Source organism: Strongylocentrotus purpuratus, unplaced genomic scaffold (assembly GCF_000002235.5).
Source record: "Strongylocentrotus purpuratus isolate Spur 01 unplaced genomic scaffold, Spur_5.0 spur5_scaffold_7, whole genome shotgun sequence".
In the NCBI taxonomy this organism is placed as follows: Eukaryota; Metazoa; Echinodermata; class Echinoidea; order Camarodonta; family Strongylocentrotidae; genus Strongylocentrotus; species Strongylocentrotus purpuratus.
Genome location: NW_022145613.1, coordinates 20507140 through 20523370, shown reverse-complemented (window position 1 = coordinate 20523370; position 16231 = coordinate 20507140). Strand labels below are relative to the sequence as shown.

The 16231-nt window shown below is 42.1% G+C and overlaps 1 protein-coding gene across 1 annotated transcript in view; it reads left to right on the top strand.

Moving 5' to 3' along the window:
* The first annotated feature begins 2234 nt into the window (after positions 1-2234).
* The window catches only part of LOC579328 (nose resistant to fluoxetine protein 6), a 42101-nt gene continuing 28104 nt past the window's right edge, over positions 2235-16231 (top strand). The window contains exon 1 of the mRNA XM_030974144.1: positions 2235-2659. Coding sequence (XP_030830004.1) covers positions 2548-2659 — 112 coding nt within the window. The 5' untranslated portion in view covers positions 2235-2547. The remainder of the gene's footprint in view (positions 2660-16231) is intronic.

The following is a 16231-nucleotide window of genomic DNA, read 5'->3' as shown; positions in this document are numbered from 1 at the left end:
CCCCTCCCCCCCCCCCCCCTCCCGCGCGAAGCGCGGAAGTTTTGCTGTTTCATTAAATGATTAGAGAAAGAAGACGATTCGTTGTACCGTCCTACACTCTTAATCCTCATCTGAATTCAGTTTCCCCCTCTCGCACGAAGCGCGGAAGCTTTGACGTTCGAGTCATTAAATTATTTCTCTTAATCCTTGTCTGAATTCGTCGTCCCCCCCCCCCTCCTGCGAGAAGCGCGGAAACTTTGACGTGTCATTAAACTATTAGAGAAAGAAGCCGATTCGTTGGACTGTTTTCGACTTTTAAGCGCGGAAGCTTTGACGTTTCATTAAATTATTAGAGAAAGAAGACGATCCGTTGTACCGTTCCCTTGTCGTATAAATTCAGTTCCCCCCCCCCCCTCCCGCGCAAAGCGCGGAAGCTTTGACGTTTCATCAAATTATTAGAGAAAGAAGATTAGATTAGTTTTACCGACACTTAATCATTGTCTTAATTTTCAAAAATGTTTCTTTGTCCGATAAAAAGTCACAGTTCGTAGGGGAAAACAAATTTGCCGGCCGACCGACTTATTACATCTCACCGACTTCAAACTTCTGCATTGACATAATACACGAGAATCGAACAAGTATACCGACACAGCAGACCCGACACAGCAACATAATTATCTATGCTTATCTTTCTTACCCCCTCGACGCGGTGACTCCACCCAACATTCCCCTCTCTCTCTCTTACCCCCACCCCTCCTCTCTTAGGCTCTTGCCACCCTTTCCTTTTCTAGTAGTCAGGGGCGTCGCTAGACCTTTTTCACTGGGGGTGGGGTGTAGAGGCTAACCGACTAAACTAGCCACCAATTACCAAGCTTTGACATTTCATTAAATGAATAGAGAGAGGAGACGATACGTTGTATTGTTTTCGACTCTTAATCCTTGTCTGAATTCAGTTTCCCCTCCCCCCCCCCCCCCTCCCGCGCGAAGCGCGGAAGTTTTGCTGTTTCATTAAATGATTAGAGAAAGAAGACGATTCGTTGTACCGTCCTACACTCTTAATCCTCATCTGAATTCAGTTTCCCCCTCTCGCACGAAGCGCGGAAGCTTTGACGTTCGAGTCATTAAATTATTTCTCTTAATCCTTGTCTGAATTCGTCGTCCCCCCCCCCCTCCTGCGAGAAGCGCGGAAACTTTGACGTGTCATTAAACTATTAGAGAAAGAAGCCGATTCGTTGGACTGTTTTCGACTTTTAAGCGCGGAAGCTTTGACGTTTCATTAAATTATTAGAGAAAGAAGACGATCCGTTGTACCGTTCCCTTGTCGTATAAATTCAGTTCCCCCCCCCCTCCCGCGCAAAGCGCGGAAGCTTTGACGTTTCATCAAATTATTAGAGAAAGAAGATTAGATTAGTTTTACCGACACTTAATCATTGTCTTAATTTTCAAAAATGTTTCTTTGTCCGATAAAAAGTCACAGTTCGTAGGGGAAAACAAATTTGCCGGCCGACCGACTTATTACATCTCACCGACTTCAAACTTCTGCATTGACATAATACACGAGAATCGAACAAGTATACCGACACAGCAGACCCGACACAGCAACATAATTATCTATGCTTATCTTTCTTACCCCCTCGACGCGGTGACTCCACCCAACATTCCCCTCTCTCTCTCTTACCCCCACCCCTCCTCTCTTAGGCTCTTGCCACCCTTTCCTTTTCTCCTCTCTTTCACCCCCCGTTTCTTTTGTTTCCTTTTTCTCTTTTTCCCTTCTTTTTGTCCTTTTCTCCTTTTCCTTTCTTTTCTTTCTTTCCTCTTTTTCTTTTTTCTCTTTCTTTCTTCTCTTCTCTTTCCTTTCTTTTATTTCCTTTTCCTTTTTTTTTCTTTTCTTTCATTTTCCCTCTCATTTTTTCCCCTCCCCCTATTCTCATTTTTCCCGACAGCAGCGCAACTTTACCGACAATATCCTGACAGGGGGGTGTCGCACCACCCACACCCCCCCCCCCCCCCCCTTTAGCGACGCCCCTGCATGTAGTAGAATAATATTAAAAAGGTCACTCACTCGATCATCCAAGGCATGTCACATTGCGCCTGCTCACATTCACTTCTATTCGTACCATATCGACTTTTGACATCGATCTCCAAACATATAACACGGGAAATCACCTTGAAACTCGTTAGCCTTTCCAAACACACAACACACGCACACACTATGAAGAAAAAAATACGCACGATGTTATCAACTGTTCCGGGAACAATAGTACATTGGCCTACATTTGTTTCCTCCAGGAAGAACCGTATCAACTTCATAACTCTGCAGAGCTGTGTGCATTTTATTTGTTCTGCTACACGAGCTTTTTCTGCTACTGAGCTTTGTGCATTTAGCGAATATGATATGAAACCAATCTACAGGAAACATGCATTAACAAAATTCTTGGTGATAAACTCGTGTGCCGCGTTTTGTTTGATGCTGTATGTATTATTGACCTTTTCAACTGAGTACTGGCGGTTGTACATGATCCCTGGTTTCGTCTATATACGCAGTACGGAAAACAACAGTCATTCCAAATGGATATTACATCAATTTGTGGTCTGGCACTGAGAAATCCCACTCATATCATTTCAGCTGAAGTGAAAGGAAGAAAGATTTGTGTGCAAAACTACAAGGCCTACCTCATGGGTGAGTATTAGTAGGGCCGTCTGTACGTATATTGAGCCTGGCTGTATGCACGATTCAATCACATTGCAATTTATATCAATATAATTATATTGACCAAATATATAGACCTCTTTGTGCACAGAATTCAGAATAGAGCAGCACGAATAGTCAATAGGTCCTCTTAGTATTCCTCATCAGAAATTTAACAAGACGAAATTGGAAAACACTTGACAATAATAGAAAAAATAATCAATGTAGCAATTATGATGTATAACTAGATTGTCTCAAACAAGCTCCTGAATATTAAGAAAGGTTTATATTTGCTGACCATATACATACAATACACGTTCAAGTATGTACAATGTGAAACAAATAAGACCAAAGACTGAGACTATGAAAAGATCTTTTAAATATAGAGGGTCCAATAAAGGGCAAGTCCACTCCAAAAATAACTTACTTATAATAGAGGCAGAAAAATCAGACAAACCAATCATCACACGGTTTTGATCCTGGGGCCTCACAGTTACGAGGCCATTGCTTTGTCACTGAACCATAACTGTTCGCAGCGGGGGCTAGGGTAGGGGGCAGTTTCCATAAAACAAAAAAAGAAGAAAATGCAACAAATTTTCAATAATTTATTGCATTTTACCCCGGTCCCCAACATAAAAAAAAATCCTCTGGACGGCCATGCACAATGGCTCAAGGCATGGGCACACAGAGGATTTTTTTTATGTTGGGAACCGGGGTAAAATGCAATAATTTATTGCATTTTCTTTCCTTTTTTTAATTTATGGAAACTGCCCCCTACCCTAGCTATATAAGTTCCCTTTTGTGGGGCATTACTCCTCATTACTGTCATTTATGACTTAAGGGCGTAGGTCCCCTAGTTGATAAGCATAGTAGCCTACACATGCTTTAGCAGTCACGCAAAACACACATTGTCCAATTATTTTTCAATAAAATCTGAGAATGTATACTATTATCTAGATCTAATATTTTTAAATTATTTTTAAAATTTTCATAAATTGGGGTAAAACAAAAAATATTCCAACTTTATGAGCGACAGTGTACATTTCCCCCCTAAGAATCTTAATATTTCCTCACACCAGCATCCAAGTTACATTGATGGTGAAGAATTATTGGTGTGTAGATGAATTGTGAATGGAAATTGTAAAGGCGTGTTCACTGATCTCACAACATAACTCTCTTTTTAATTTAACTACGAGGAAACAAGGTTGCACTGGCAATAAAATACATGATAAAAAGTATTCCCTTTTCGTTATTTTATTGGGTACTGATTTGCAGACACAACACTTGCAAAGTGTAGTCATGCAAGCAAATAAATGATTCAGAATGTGAATCACATTAATGAGGATCGTGGATATTGCACGGAGTTTAAATGGTCATGTATGAGATGGACATGAATAGATTGAATGCGATGAATAAATAGAGCTTACGACCAGGGCTCAAATTATTTTTTTGTCCACGGGGGCTCTTCCCCCGAAAAAAGAGCTCCCGTGAGCCTTCTCACGGGGGCCCTTTTATTACTGACGGGGGCTCTTTTTTATACAAATATCCATTTAATTGGTACCTATGATACTCCTCAATTATTTGCTATTTCATCATTATCATTTCAATCAGCATTTTCCCTCTTACAAATTTACAAGCTACATAGTTGTTACTGGCCTGTGTATATAATATATACGCATACAACACTGATCTTTATGATGTCTTTAACGTGACATATCTTTTCTCCCCTTGCAAACGAAAAAGAAAACATGGTCATTAAAAGGGATTAAGCGACAAATAACGATTGTGATTCAAATTGATGCGAATATTTGTTTGAATAAGCACTGCTATTCACCCGAATCTTCTTTGTAAAAACAACTTTTACAAATCTCAGCCATGCTTAGTTGAGACGTTCCATTCAATTTAAAATACCCATTACATAATACACTTCTCCTAATCTCAAAGTGATCTTACAGCACAGTGGCAGAATTGCATGGCTGAGATTTGTAAAAGTCGTTTTTACAAAGAAGATTCTGGTGAAAAGCATTGCTTATTCAAAAAAAATCCTTGCATCAATTTGAATCACAATGATTATTTGTCGCATGGTCCTTTTATTAAATAACCTTGTTTTCTGTTTTGTTTGCAGAGGGAGAAGAAGCTATGTCACGTTAAGAAATCATAAAGATCAGTTGTATTATGCGTATATACATTATGATACCAGAACAAATGTTGATTATCAGAATGTCTTTTTGGAATACATCTATACAAATACCACATTGTCTTTAGTCCGTATCAGTCTTAGTATGATCCAATATAAAGCTATTTTTCTTTATTTAATTCAGTATAATGCTTTTCCTCAAAAATAGTTTTGCTATTTTTTTAGGGTCGAGACGCTAAGAAATGGTTTCAAATGTACATTACACGAACCCTGAACCATTGCAAAATGATGGTGGTTCTCTCTCTCTCTCTCTCTCTCTCTCTTTATTTTAATCATGCATTATCAACTACATATAAAGCAGCAACCAAAAACTTAGGGTTATCTGAGATAGGTGAAAGTAAGAGTTAAAAAGAAAGTCATGCTAAAACGGCGCTTCACTTCCCACCGCCCCCTGAAAAAAATAAAATAGATTAGTAGTCCTCCTCTCCAGAATCCCCCTCCCCCCCGCTTTAATATCACATTTTCACTTGGCAGCCCAAGGGGGCCGGGGGTGGGAGGAGGGGGTTAAACCCCTACCCCCCCCCCCCTGCCGTAGATCTGCCCATGTTACCATATCATTCCACGACATTTTGGTCTTCCTCTTCTCCTCAAAAGGGACTTTTAGATTATTTTGCGTGGACGTGGACGTGTTACGTCCTTTTAAGGCACTGGCAATCACATGTGACGTCCTTTTAAGCACTGGCAGTGCCTTAAAAGGAGGTCACACGTTGCAGTCTACGTTCTCATCGTGCAAATCTAAAAGTCCCTTATCTTTATTTTATAATTCCACCGGGGCGATTTTTAATTTTGCAATCGCCCCCGTGAGCAACCTGACGGGGGCGATTTTGTAGCTCACGGGGGCGAATCGCCCACCGCCCCCGTGTATTTTGAGCGCTGCTTACGACAATGGTAGAAATGACGTCGAAAGTCCATGAAGATGATGACGGATGAAACGAAGAAAGGGGCTCACGCGATGATTGTGCGGAGGCTTGATGATGGAAACGCGACTTCGTTGACGTGGCTGAAGAGCCGAGAAGAACGCGATGTCGATGCCGACGCTCATGATGATGATGAATGTAGCGCTCGGGCGAGAAGAGAAGAGAAGAGAAGAAATGTGGCGCTCGACGACGAGGTAGTGAGTTGCTCGATGTCGGGGCCCAGGTTGAAATGCAGACATCAAAGCCGGTATAGTGGTGATCGTGAAGAGCAGTGAGTCGCTCGATGCTGGATCGATGAGCCGGACTTTGAAGTGAAATCATCAAGAGTTGCAGTGAGATGGACTCGTTGATGAAAGTTCAGACGAGCTACAGTGAATCGAGCTCGGGTGTGAAGAGAGCTACCGGAACGAAGCAGCTAGCAGCTCCCAGCGGAGAATCAGGAGCCATGTCGGTTTCTGATTTAAGCGTTCCACTGCAAGACTGCCAGTCCTTTGAAGAGGGCAGGATAAGGAGTTTATGTGCCATACAAGAGGTGATAGGCACGGAAGAGAATTCTCCAAATGAAATGAAGGAGAGTTAGAATTGTAGAAGGATTTGCTCCTTGTGTATGCATTGAGCAAATGGTGATGGTAGAGGTGACATTCTCATATTGACGTGTTACTTCATCGAAGAACTATGAGAAGTGTAGTGGTGAAGAAAGTTAGAGAGTATGATGTTGTTTTCATCCTTCTTGGGAGCCAGGATAAAACAAAGAGGGTTCTATACCAATTTCTGGGAAGGGAGAATGAGTCACTGGTGATTACCAGGTACAGGGACATTGAAACCATTATGCTGACACTTGTTGATAAATATAGGGGTGGCAGTGTCTGGCTTATGTTAGAGGGCAATGTCCCCCCAAATTGGGTTTGCAAAGTGACAAATGAAATTGAGAAATAAAGCAAGATGAAATGAGGAAAATACTACAATGGTAATATGCTTTTATGTGGATGCACTGATATAGAGTAATTCTTTTTCAATTAAATCATGACAAATGTGAATGTTGATAAACTATGTATATATACATAATATATCAGGCGCGGATCCAGGGGGGGGCCGAGCGTGCCTTGGCCCCCCCCCCCCCCCCGCAAAAAAAAAAAGAGAAGAAAGGAAAAGAAGGGAAAGGGAAAAGGAGAAAAAGGGAAAGAAAGAAGAGGAAGAAGAAAAGAAAAGGGGGAAGAAGGAGATCGGGGGGCCGAAAGGGCCTTGCCTCCCAGGCTGTTAACACCCCCCCCCCCCCAATCAAAACAAATAAGAGAGAAGGAAGGAAAGGGAAAGAAAAAAAAGGAAAAGAGGAGATACTGATAGGGGGGTTGGGAGAAGTCAAATTCAAACGTGGTTTATTTCTAATTCCACAACGGTGGATTACAAATAATGCTGAAATGACATAATTTCCGAAATTTGTGTTTCAGGGCTCAAATTAATTTTTTGTCCACGGGGGCTCTTCCCCCGAAAAAAGAGCCCCCGTGAGCCTTCTCACGGGGGCTCTTTTTTTATACAAATATCCATTTAAGTGGTACCTATGATACTCTTCAATTATTTGCTATTTCATCATTATCATTTCAATCAGCATTTTCCCTCTTACAAATTTACAAGCTACATAGCTGTTACTGGCCTGTGTATATAATATACGCATACAACACTGATCTTTATGATGTCTTTATGACGAAAAAGAAAACATGGTCATTAAAAGGGATTAAGCGACAAATAATGATTGTGATTCAAATTGATGCGAATATTCGTTTGAATAAGCACTGCTATTCACCCGAAACTTCTTTGTAAAAACAACTTTTACAAATCTCAGCCATGCTTACTGGCCCGAATTCACAAAGCAAGGTTTGAGCTCAGACCAAGGTTTGACCTCAAACCTCCTTTTGTTTCGCCAAACCTCCCTTTGTTATTTACAAACCAGGTTTGTAAATAACAGAAACAAAACAAAAGGAGGTTTGAGCTCAAACCTTGGTCTGAGCTCAAACCTTGCTTTGTGAATTCGGGCCAGTAAGCATGGCTGAGATTTGTAAAAGTTGTTTTTACAAAGAAGTTTCGGGTGAATAGCAGTTTGGTCTTCCTCTTCTCCTCAAAAGGGACTTTTAGATTTGCGTGGACGTGGACGTGTTACGTCCTTTTAAGGCACTGGCAATCACATGTGACGTCCTTTTAAGCACTGGCAGTGCCTTAAAAGGAGGTCACACGTTGCAGTCCACGTTCTCATCGTGCAAATCTAAAAGTCCCTAATATTGATTTACTGGTCGAGGTTCATTATTTGCTGACAACGAAAAACTTCTCCAGGCCATGACCATGTTTCTGCCCTTCTGCCCTTGCCCGATCGTCTCCAGCTCCAGCAGACATGGCGCGGCAGCGTGCACACGCACCGCTACTAACGGCGCAGTAGGCCTATAACCACTGCTGACGGCGGCACTGCACTGCGAGCTGAATCGGTAATAATAGGCCTACTCATAAAACGAGAAATCTTGCACGCTAATCTTAGTTCCATTTCATTGGTTTAAGGTTTGAAAATTGAAACTCAATATTGTGTTAAAGTTATAACAGAAAAGATTATCTTTATTTTATAATTCCACCGGGGCGATTTTAATTTTGCAATCGCCCCCGTGAGCAACCTGACGGGGGCGATTTTGTAGCTCACGGGGGCGAATCGCCCACCGCCCCGTGTATTTTGAGCGCTGATGTGTTTGTTGGAAAATGACGAATTTCTAAATTTACAGCCAGGCCAAAAATATGATTCTTGAGATTCCTACATGTCAGGGCCCGAGGTACGGCGGGGATCGAGAGCCTCGAACCCCCCCCCCCCCCCCCACTTTTCTTGAAAAAGTATATTAAAGAGAAATAAAATAGAATGAGAGCAAGAAGTGAGAATAGTTAACTGCCAGTGTTAACAAAATAATGAGGCATCAAAATATGCTCATCTGACCGTGATTAAATGCCTAAAACCCTTAAGCTTCCCCCTTGCCCCCTGGATTCCATCTAGGGCCCTACGGCGGGCCCTTAGATGACCATCTGACGGTAATTTAATGCCTAAAACCCCTGATTTTTGGACCTGGACCCCACGCCAAATAGTGACCTGCCAGTGTCGCAAAATAATAAGGTATACAAAAAAATATGCTCATCTGACCTTAATTAAACGCCTAAAACCCCTGAGCTTCCGGGGCCGGCTTCGCCGCCTCGACCCCAACAGGGGCCCTAAGGCGGGCCCCTGAATGCTTATCTGACCGTAATTTATTGCCTTAACCCCCTGAGCTCGCGGGGTCGGACAAGGTATCGAGATGTGTTTATCTGAATTTAGACGAGGATTAAGAGTCGAGAACTGTGAAACGAATCGTTTTCTTTCTCTAATGATTTAATGAAACGTAAAAGCTTCCGCGCTTCGCGCAGGAGGGGGAGGGGGAGGAACTGAATTTAGACAAGGATTAAGAGTCGAGAACTGTACAACGAATCGTTTTCTTCCTCTAATGATTAAATGAAACGTAAAAGCTTCCGCGCTTCGCGCGGGAGGGGGGAACCTGTATTCAGACGAGGATTAAGAGTCGAGAACTCTACAACGACTCGTCTTCTTCCTCTAATAATTTAATGAATCGTAAAATTTTCGGCGCTTCGCGCGGGGGGGGGGGGGAACTAAATTCAGACGAGAATTATTTCCGAGAACGGTACAACGAATCGTCTTCTTTCTCTAATAATATAATGAAACGTTAAAGCTTGGGAGGGGGAAACTCCCCCCCCCCCCGCATTACGTCACTGTTGGTCACCATTACGTACCAATATTTGGCTCGCACAATTTCAAATTTGGGCCCCCCCCCCCCTAAGAAATCCTGGATCCGCGCCTGTAATACATATAAGAACCAATAATCATGAATATACAATATTCACAAAAATAGTATCAATTCTTCAAAGTTCATAATTTTTTTGTGAAATGTCATGCACGCAATATGATACAAATCATAGAACCTGGGCAAACCTATGGGGAATCAAGTTTCGGCGATAAAAAGGGAATTAATGAACAAAAATATATAGTGAGGCAATGATGTCACAAACAGATAACCAACTTGGCAATTTGTGTAATGATTTCCATTGTTCCAGACTATTTCATACTTTTGCAAAAATTCATAACTTCGTTATTAGTTATCCAATTTTACTCAAACTGTGTTTGATTGGCTTGTCTGATTGTTCTGCTTCTATTGAAATTAAGTTATTTTTGGAGTGGATTTGGCCTTTCACATGGAATAACTTGCCACATGATGTAGGTGCTAAGTCGTCAAATACTTTTACAAAATAAGTGTGTGGGGAGGGGTAACTTTCTCAGAGAGAGAGAGAGAGAGAGTGCGTATATTCACTTGTGACTAGTTGAGACAAAATGACTTTTGCATGGACATAACTCGAAGAAGAAGAAGAAAACGAAGAGAAAAAGAGGAAGGAGAAGAAGGAGATGATGATATCGAAGGAGAAAAGGTAAAAGAAGGAGATGAAGAAGAAGAAAGAAAGAACTACAGAAACAAAAGAGTTTAATGTGAGTGATCGCATGACGTCAATAAATGAATAATACATGAGCAAATACGTGGGTATAATATTTTTCACCCTAGAATCACGGTTTTCAAAGACGTTTAGTTTATTAAAACCAGGTTGCGTTTAACCGATTTTTCGTCGGTCGTAAAAACACAAACATGAAACACTGAAAATGATGCGTTTTGTATCGTGATTCTGCAGAATCACGGTCGCTAAATTCGATTGAACGAACGGAGATCTCTATCATGATTTTATGACGTCATTATCGTGGCCTGTTCCGTCATGTTATTCCTTGTTTTCCTTCTACCATTTTTTCTTTCTATTTTTATTATGTTATTTTTCGTTTTTTCATCTTCTCTTCTATCTTTCCATTATCTATTCGTCATCATTTTCCCTTTCTGTCTTTTCTTATGTTATTCTTTGTTTCTTCATTCTATCACCTTTTTTTATGTAATTCTTTGTTTTCATCGTTCTCTCATTTTTTCCTACCATTCCTTATGTTTATTCTTTGTTTCTTCCTTCTATCACCTTCTCTTATGTTATTCTTTGTTTTAATCATTCTATCACTTTCTCTTTCTGTCCTCCCTTGTGTTATTCTTCGTTTCATCCTCCTATCACCTTCTCTTATGTTATTCTTTGTTTTCATCTTTCTCTCATTTTCCTACCATTCCTTATGTTATTCTCTGTTTCTTCCTTCTATCACCTTCTCTTATGTTATTCTTTGTTTTTATCATTCTATAACTTTCTCTTTCTGTCTTTCCTGGGTCAAACTGCGCAGTGTGATGCGCAGTGGCTGCATGAGCTCGAAATGAGCTAGAATCAGCGTTGATGAAAAATCACTTGAACGCTCTCCCGCAGTAACCATGTTTTGTAACGGTGTTTTGATTTGTGATTCATGTTTGTGATTCTAGCTTCGAAAAATCGATTGAACGCATTTACACTTTCACTGAATTCTTGGAAGGCAATGATAACAATAAACATGAAGCGGATATATGTAGTGATTTTCTGATTATGATTAGTGACGGCCTGAATAACACGAGGAAACGTTCCAGCTAGCTTACACCTTGGAAGGCAATGATAACAATAAACATGAAGCGTATACGTTTGTGGTGATTTACTGATTATGATTAGTGACGGCCTGAATAAGACGAGATAACGTTCCAGCATATCGGGGTATTTAAAGAGAGGTTGAGCAGTGGCGGATCCAGGGGGGGGGGGCCGGGGGCCCGGGCCCGGGCCCCCCCCCCCCCTTGAGGAAAAAAATCATGTAAAATCACGTGATTTTTACCTTTTTTGGGGTTGGGCCCCCCCCCCCCCCCTGGCGCTCAAGGGGGGGGGGGTGCAAATTTTGTTGCTTACCTTTCATTGCGTTCACGGCTCTGCTCCTCAATACCTTATCTCTCTAATCCAAAACTACACTCCTGCAAGACCTCTACGCTCATCCACTTTCAATTTTCTTGTGACCCCCAAAATTACCAAAACGTGGGGGGAAAGATCATTTGCATACTCTAGTCCTAAATTATGGAATGGCCTTCCTGAAGACATCAAAAAATGTTTATCTTCTGATTCTTTCAAAACTCATCTCAAAACATTCCTTTTCAAGTCTTGATCGTTTTTCCTGTTTACACGCGCCTTGAGCACTCCACAGAGTGGATTTGGCGCGATATAAGTTACATTATTATTATTATTATTATTATTATTATAATCTACAGACTTACCATTCAAATATAAACATTTTATAAATATTTATTTATGGAGGAGGGCTCAGACATCGGATCTCGCATATCATTGACCCAAAAATATATTTGGTGGATCTCGGATACCACTGAAACCCCCAAATATTTTGGCGGGACTCTGATATCTTTGAGCACCCCCCCCCCCCTCCCTATTTTGGTGGGGTTCAGATATCTTTGAGCGCCCCCCCCCCCCCCATATATTGATGGGGCTCAGATATCATCAGCCACCCAATTGTTTTTGGTGGGGCTCGGATAACATCACGGAGCCCCCCGATATTTTTGAGGGGCTCGGATATCATTCAGCCCCCCCCCCCAATATTTCGGACGGGCTCGGTTGTCATGAACCCCCCCCCCCCCTCCCCAATATTTTGTTCGTGCTGATGAGTTGAGGGAAGTGTAAGCCGGAGATATTGTAGCATTAACTCGGCAGCTAACAAGCCTCCAAGACGTGTGTGACGATGAGAGGAAACCTATCAAATACATTAAAACAATCTGTGAGATTTTCAACAACAGTCCAACCTATAAGAGATCATTCTCAGAGGTGCACATTCTTCTTATCATTTACCTTACCATCCCGGTTACAACGTAAACTTGCGAGAGAACATTCTCTTTCTTGAAAGGGATCAAAACTTATCTGATAAGTACAATGACCCAAAGAAAGCCCAACCAAAGCTTAATATTACCATAGACCTACCACCAAAGTGGTGGTAGGTCTATGATATTACTCATATATAAACTGGACTTGAAAAATATTGCCCAAAACTTTGTTTCCAGGAACACAAGAAGACAAAACTTCTTTGGCACATTTGTCTGAGGCTGCATGTGCACCTCAAAAGAGGAAAACTCTGAAATTTTTCGCCGCGATGACATAGACGAGGAACAAAGAATTTATTTCCAGGTGCAAATTAAAGATAAAGGAGGATCTCAGAATTATATTATTTGGGTGGTGCCACATTTCAGTTTTTAAATATGTTCGATTATAGGCATGTGTGACAATAAAAGTTTTGTTTTTCACGTTCCTGGGGTATTATTTTTTTTTCCAAAGGTGTTAAATGTGTGTTATTTTAACACCTAGTACTTTGTCTTACTTGATAAAAATAAACTGAATATCTTACAATTCAACGATTTCTTCAAGTAGGCCTACTTTTATTAATTTCTTCAACTGCTTAAAATTAAGGCTACAAATGCTTTGTTACTGTAGAGCTGTAGTGTGAACAGGCTACTCAGTAATTCACATTTTTAGATTGGTGCACATCATTATGCTTGATCATCCTCTCCTATCTGTTTTCATTCCTCTGTTAGTCATCCTTATGATATTTGAATATTCATTATTTCCTTTTATTATATAAATGAACATGTAAATACCTATATAAAATAAACCCTGGAGGTTTAAAGTTGTAAAGCCCAGGGCAGTTCAACACACGCAATCATGAAATAAGGGTGTCTTCATCGAATCGTCTCTGTAAGTTTAGAACCACGCCCTTTGCCTACCCGCTCAGGCCACTCTACATTCAGGGGCGTCGCTAAAGGGGGTGGGGGGGGTGTGGGGTTGAAGTCAGTGGGATTTTTTTATGTCGGTCGGCCAGCAATTTTTTTCCCCTTCGAACTGTGACTTTTTATCGGACAAAGAAACATTTTTGAAAATTCAGACAATGATTTAGAGTCGGTACAATGAATCGTCTTCTTATTCTAATAATTTAATGAAACGTCGAAGCTCCCGTGCCTTCGCGGGAGGCCTTTCACCCATCCCCTCCCCACCTAGGGAGCTCTTTGCGCGCTCTTTAAGTGATTCGCTTGCTCAATACCGCCCCTCCCTAAAATAAGATCCTAGCTACACGCCTGCATTAAAATATATAGCAATGATGCTTACTAAGTTGACGAAATAATTTGTATATTTATGTCGTCGACGAAAATGACCATTTGCGCATAACAATTTAGCCTTCGGCCCCAGGTTTATAGGGTTAAATTTGTAGATATTTAATTTTGTCGGTAATCGTTGCCCTCAGAGGCAAAGGCCTTTCTCCGAGATCGACATCTTGTTAGCAGGAAAATTGCAACCGATATCCCTTCTTTTCTTTTCTTCTTTTGTTTCTTTCCCTTTCCTTCCTTCTCTCTTGTTTTGCGGGGGGGGGGGGGGCAACAACATGGGGCGGCAAGGCCATTTCGGCCCCCCTGATCTCCTTCTTTTCCCCTTTTTTATTTTTTCTTCCTTTCCTCTTCTCTCTTCTTTCCCGTTCCCTTCTTTTCCTTCCTTCTCTCTCTCTCTCTCTCTTTTTGTTTGCTGAGGGGCCAGGGGAGGGCAAGCGAAGGCCTTTCGCCCCCGATCCACAACGCGTTGGTGGGAAAAATCATTGATCTCCCGTACCTTTCTTTTCTTTCCCTTTCCCTTCTCTTCATTTCTCTCTCTTTTAAGTTTGCTATAGAAGGGGGGGCAAGGGCCATTTGCCCCCCCCCCCCCTGATCCCCAACTTGTTGGTTTGGAAAACTGCAACTGATATGCCCCCTTCTTTTCTTTCCTTCCCTTATCTCCTCATTTCCCTTTTTTATTTCCCTTCTCTTCCTTCTCTCTTTCTTTTTGCTGGGGGGGGGGGGCAACAGCATGGGAGGCAAAGCCCTTTCGGCCCCCCCCCGATCTCCTTCTTTCCCCTTGTTTGTCTTCTTCCTTTCCCTTTGTCTCTTCTTTCTCTTTCCCTTATTTTTCCTTCCTTCTCTCTCTCTCTCTCTCTCTTTTGCTGAGGGGGGGGGGGGTGGCGGAGGCCTTTCGCCCCCGATTTTCTTCTTTTCCCCCTTTTCTTTTCTTCTTCCTCTTCTTCCTTTCCCTTATTCTCCGCTTTACCTTCTCTCTCTTTTTCTCTTCATTTTTTTGTTGGCGGTTGGGGGTCAAGGCCCTCCCCCCCCCCCCCCCTTGGATCCGCGCCGGGAAGACCTGTAGTGTCATCCCTAGCGCATAGCTAGCAAAGCTGAATATGGGTTATCCAGTCGTTTCATTCATTAAATTATACTTAATGAATGAAACGACTGGGAATCCATGACATTTGCTCCGGCGACAATTGCTCCGCTGAAAATTTCATACACTAATCGAATGGCTAACTTCAACCCTGGATTCAACACTATACCCTACCCTAAACCTTACCCTAAACCTAACATAAAACCCTATTGAAACCCGAACCCTAACCCTACATCTTAGACGAAATAAAGCCTGGAGCAATTGTCGCAGGAGCAAATGTCGTGTCACCGTATAATTATACTTGTATTGAATATGTATACGTGTGGACTAGAGTACGGACATTCGGTGCGACAGGCGGACTATTGGTGCGAGACCTCTTCCGCACAGATTGTCCGTCGGACATTTGAGGCGCGCACGGAATGTCCGACACGGATATTCTGCGCGGATAAAATCCGCACCGATCGTCCGCTCTCGATCGATCTTTAATAGGCGGACGATCGGTGCGGGTAACATTCTACGCGGTCACACCGGCAGCGCCTTACTTTTTTCGTACCACGGCGTAGCCTTTAAACAAGGCCACATGCCTGATAGACGTCGAGCGACTAAAAAGAGACTAATCGCGAAAACCTGAATGAACGCCAGTGCGAATTGTCCAGACCTGTGGCCTTTATCAATCTGGTTTGGATTTCTTATGTTAACCCTTGTTTCCGACTGGAACTCGCTTCAGAAAACGTAGAAAACGTATCCTAGCACGACGTCAGCATATAGTATCCATCACACACACACACACACAGTAAACTCTACGTAGTGCGAACATGGACCTACATGCCTACTATACGTACGTGCTAAGACCACTGACCACTGACCTCTACATGGAACGAATCACGAACGAAGCCAACTAGGAGATCGCCGTTCTGATTGGTCAATGAATCCAAAGTAGGCGTATTGGCCTACATTCTATGAATAATTCATGCGGAGCAGTGAAACCCACTTTTCAAAAGGCCTCATGACATTCGTCATTCGGTCGCGCGTTCACTCCGGGTATCTAGACTCATCTCAGCCGCTTAGCCAGAGTCAACGAGGCCTTGTCAAAAGGCTAACCACGGCGAGGCCAGATTCCTATTATTTAATGAATATTCATTACGCAGGGTCGGGAAAAGTCTAGATTCTCTTGAATATTCATGTCTGATCGAAGCGGGAACAGCTACTACGTAC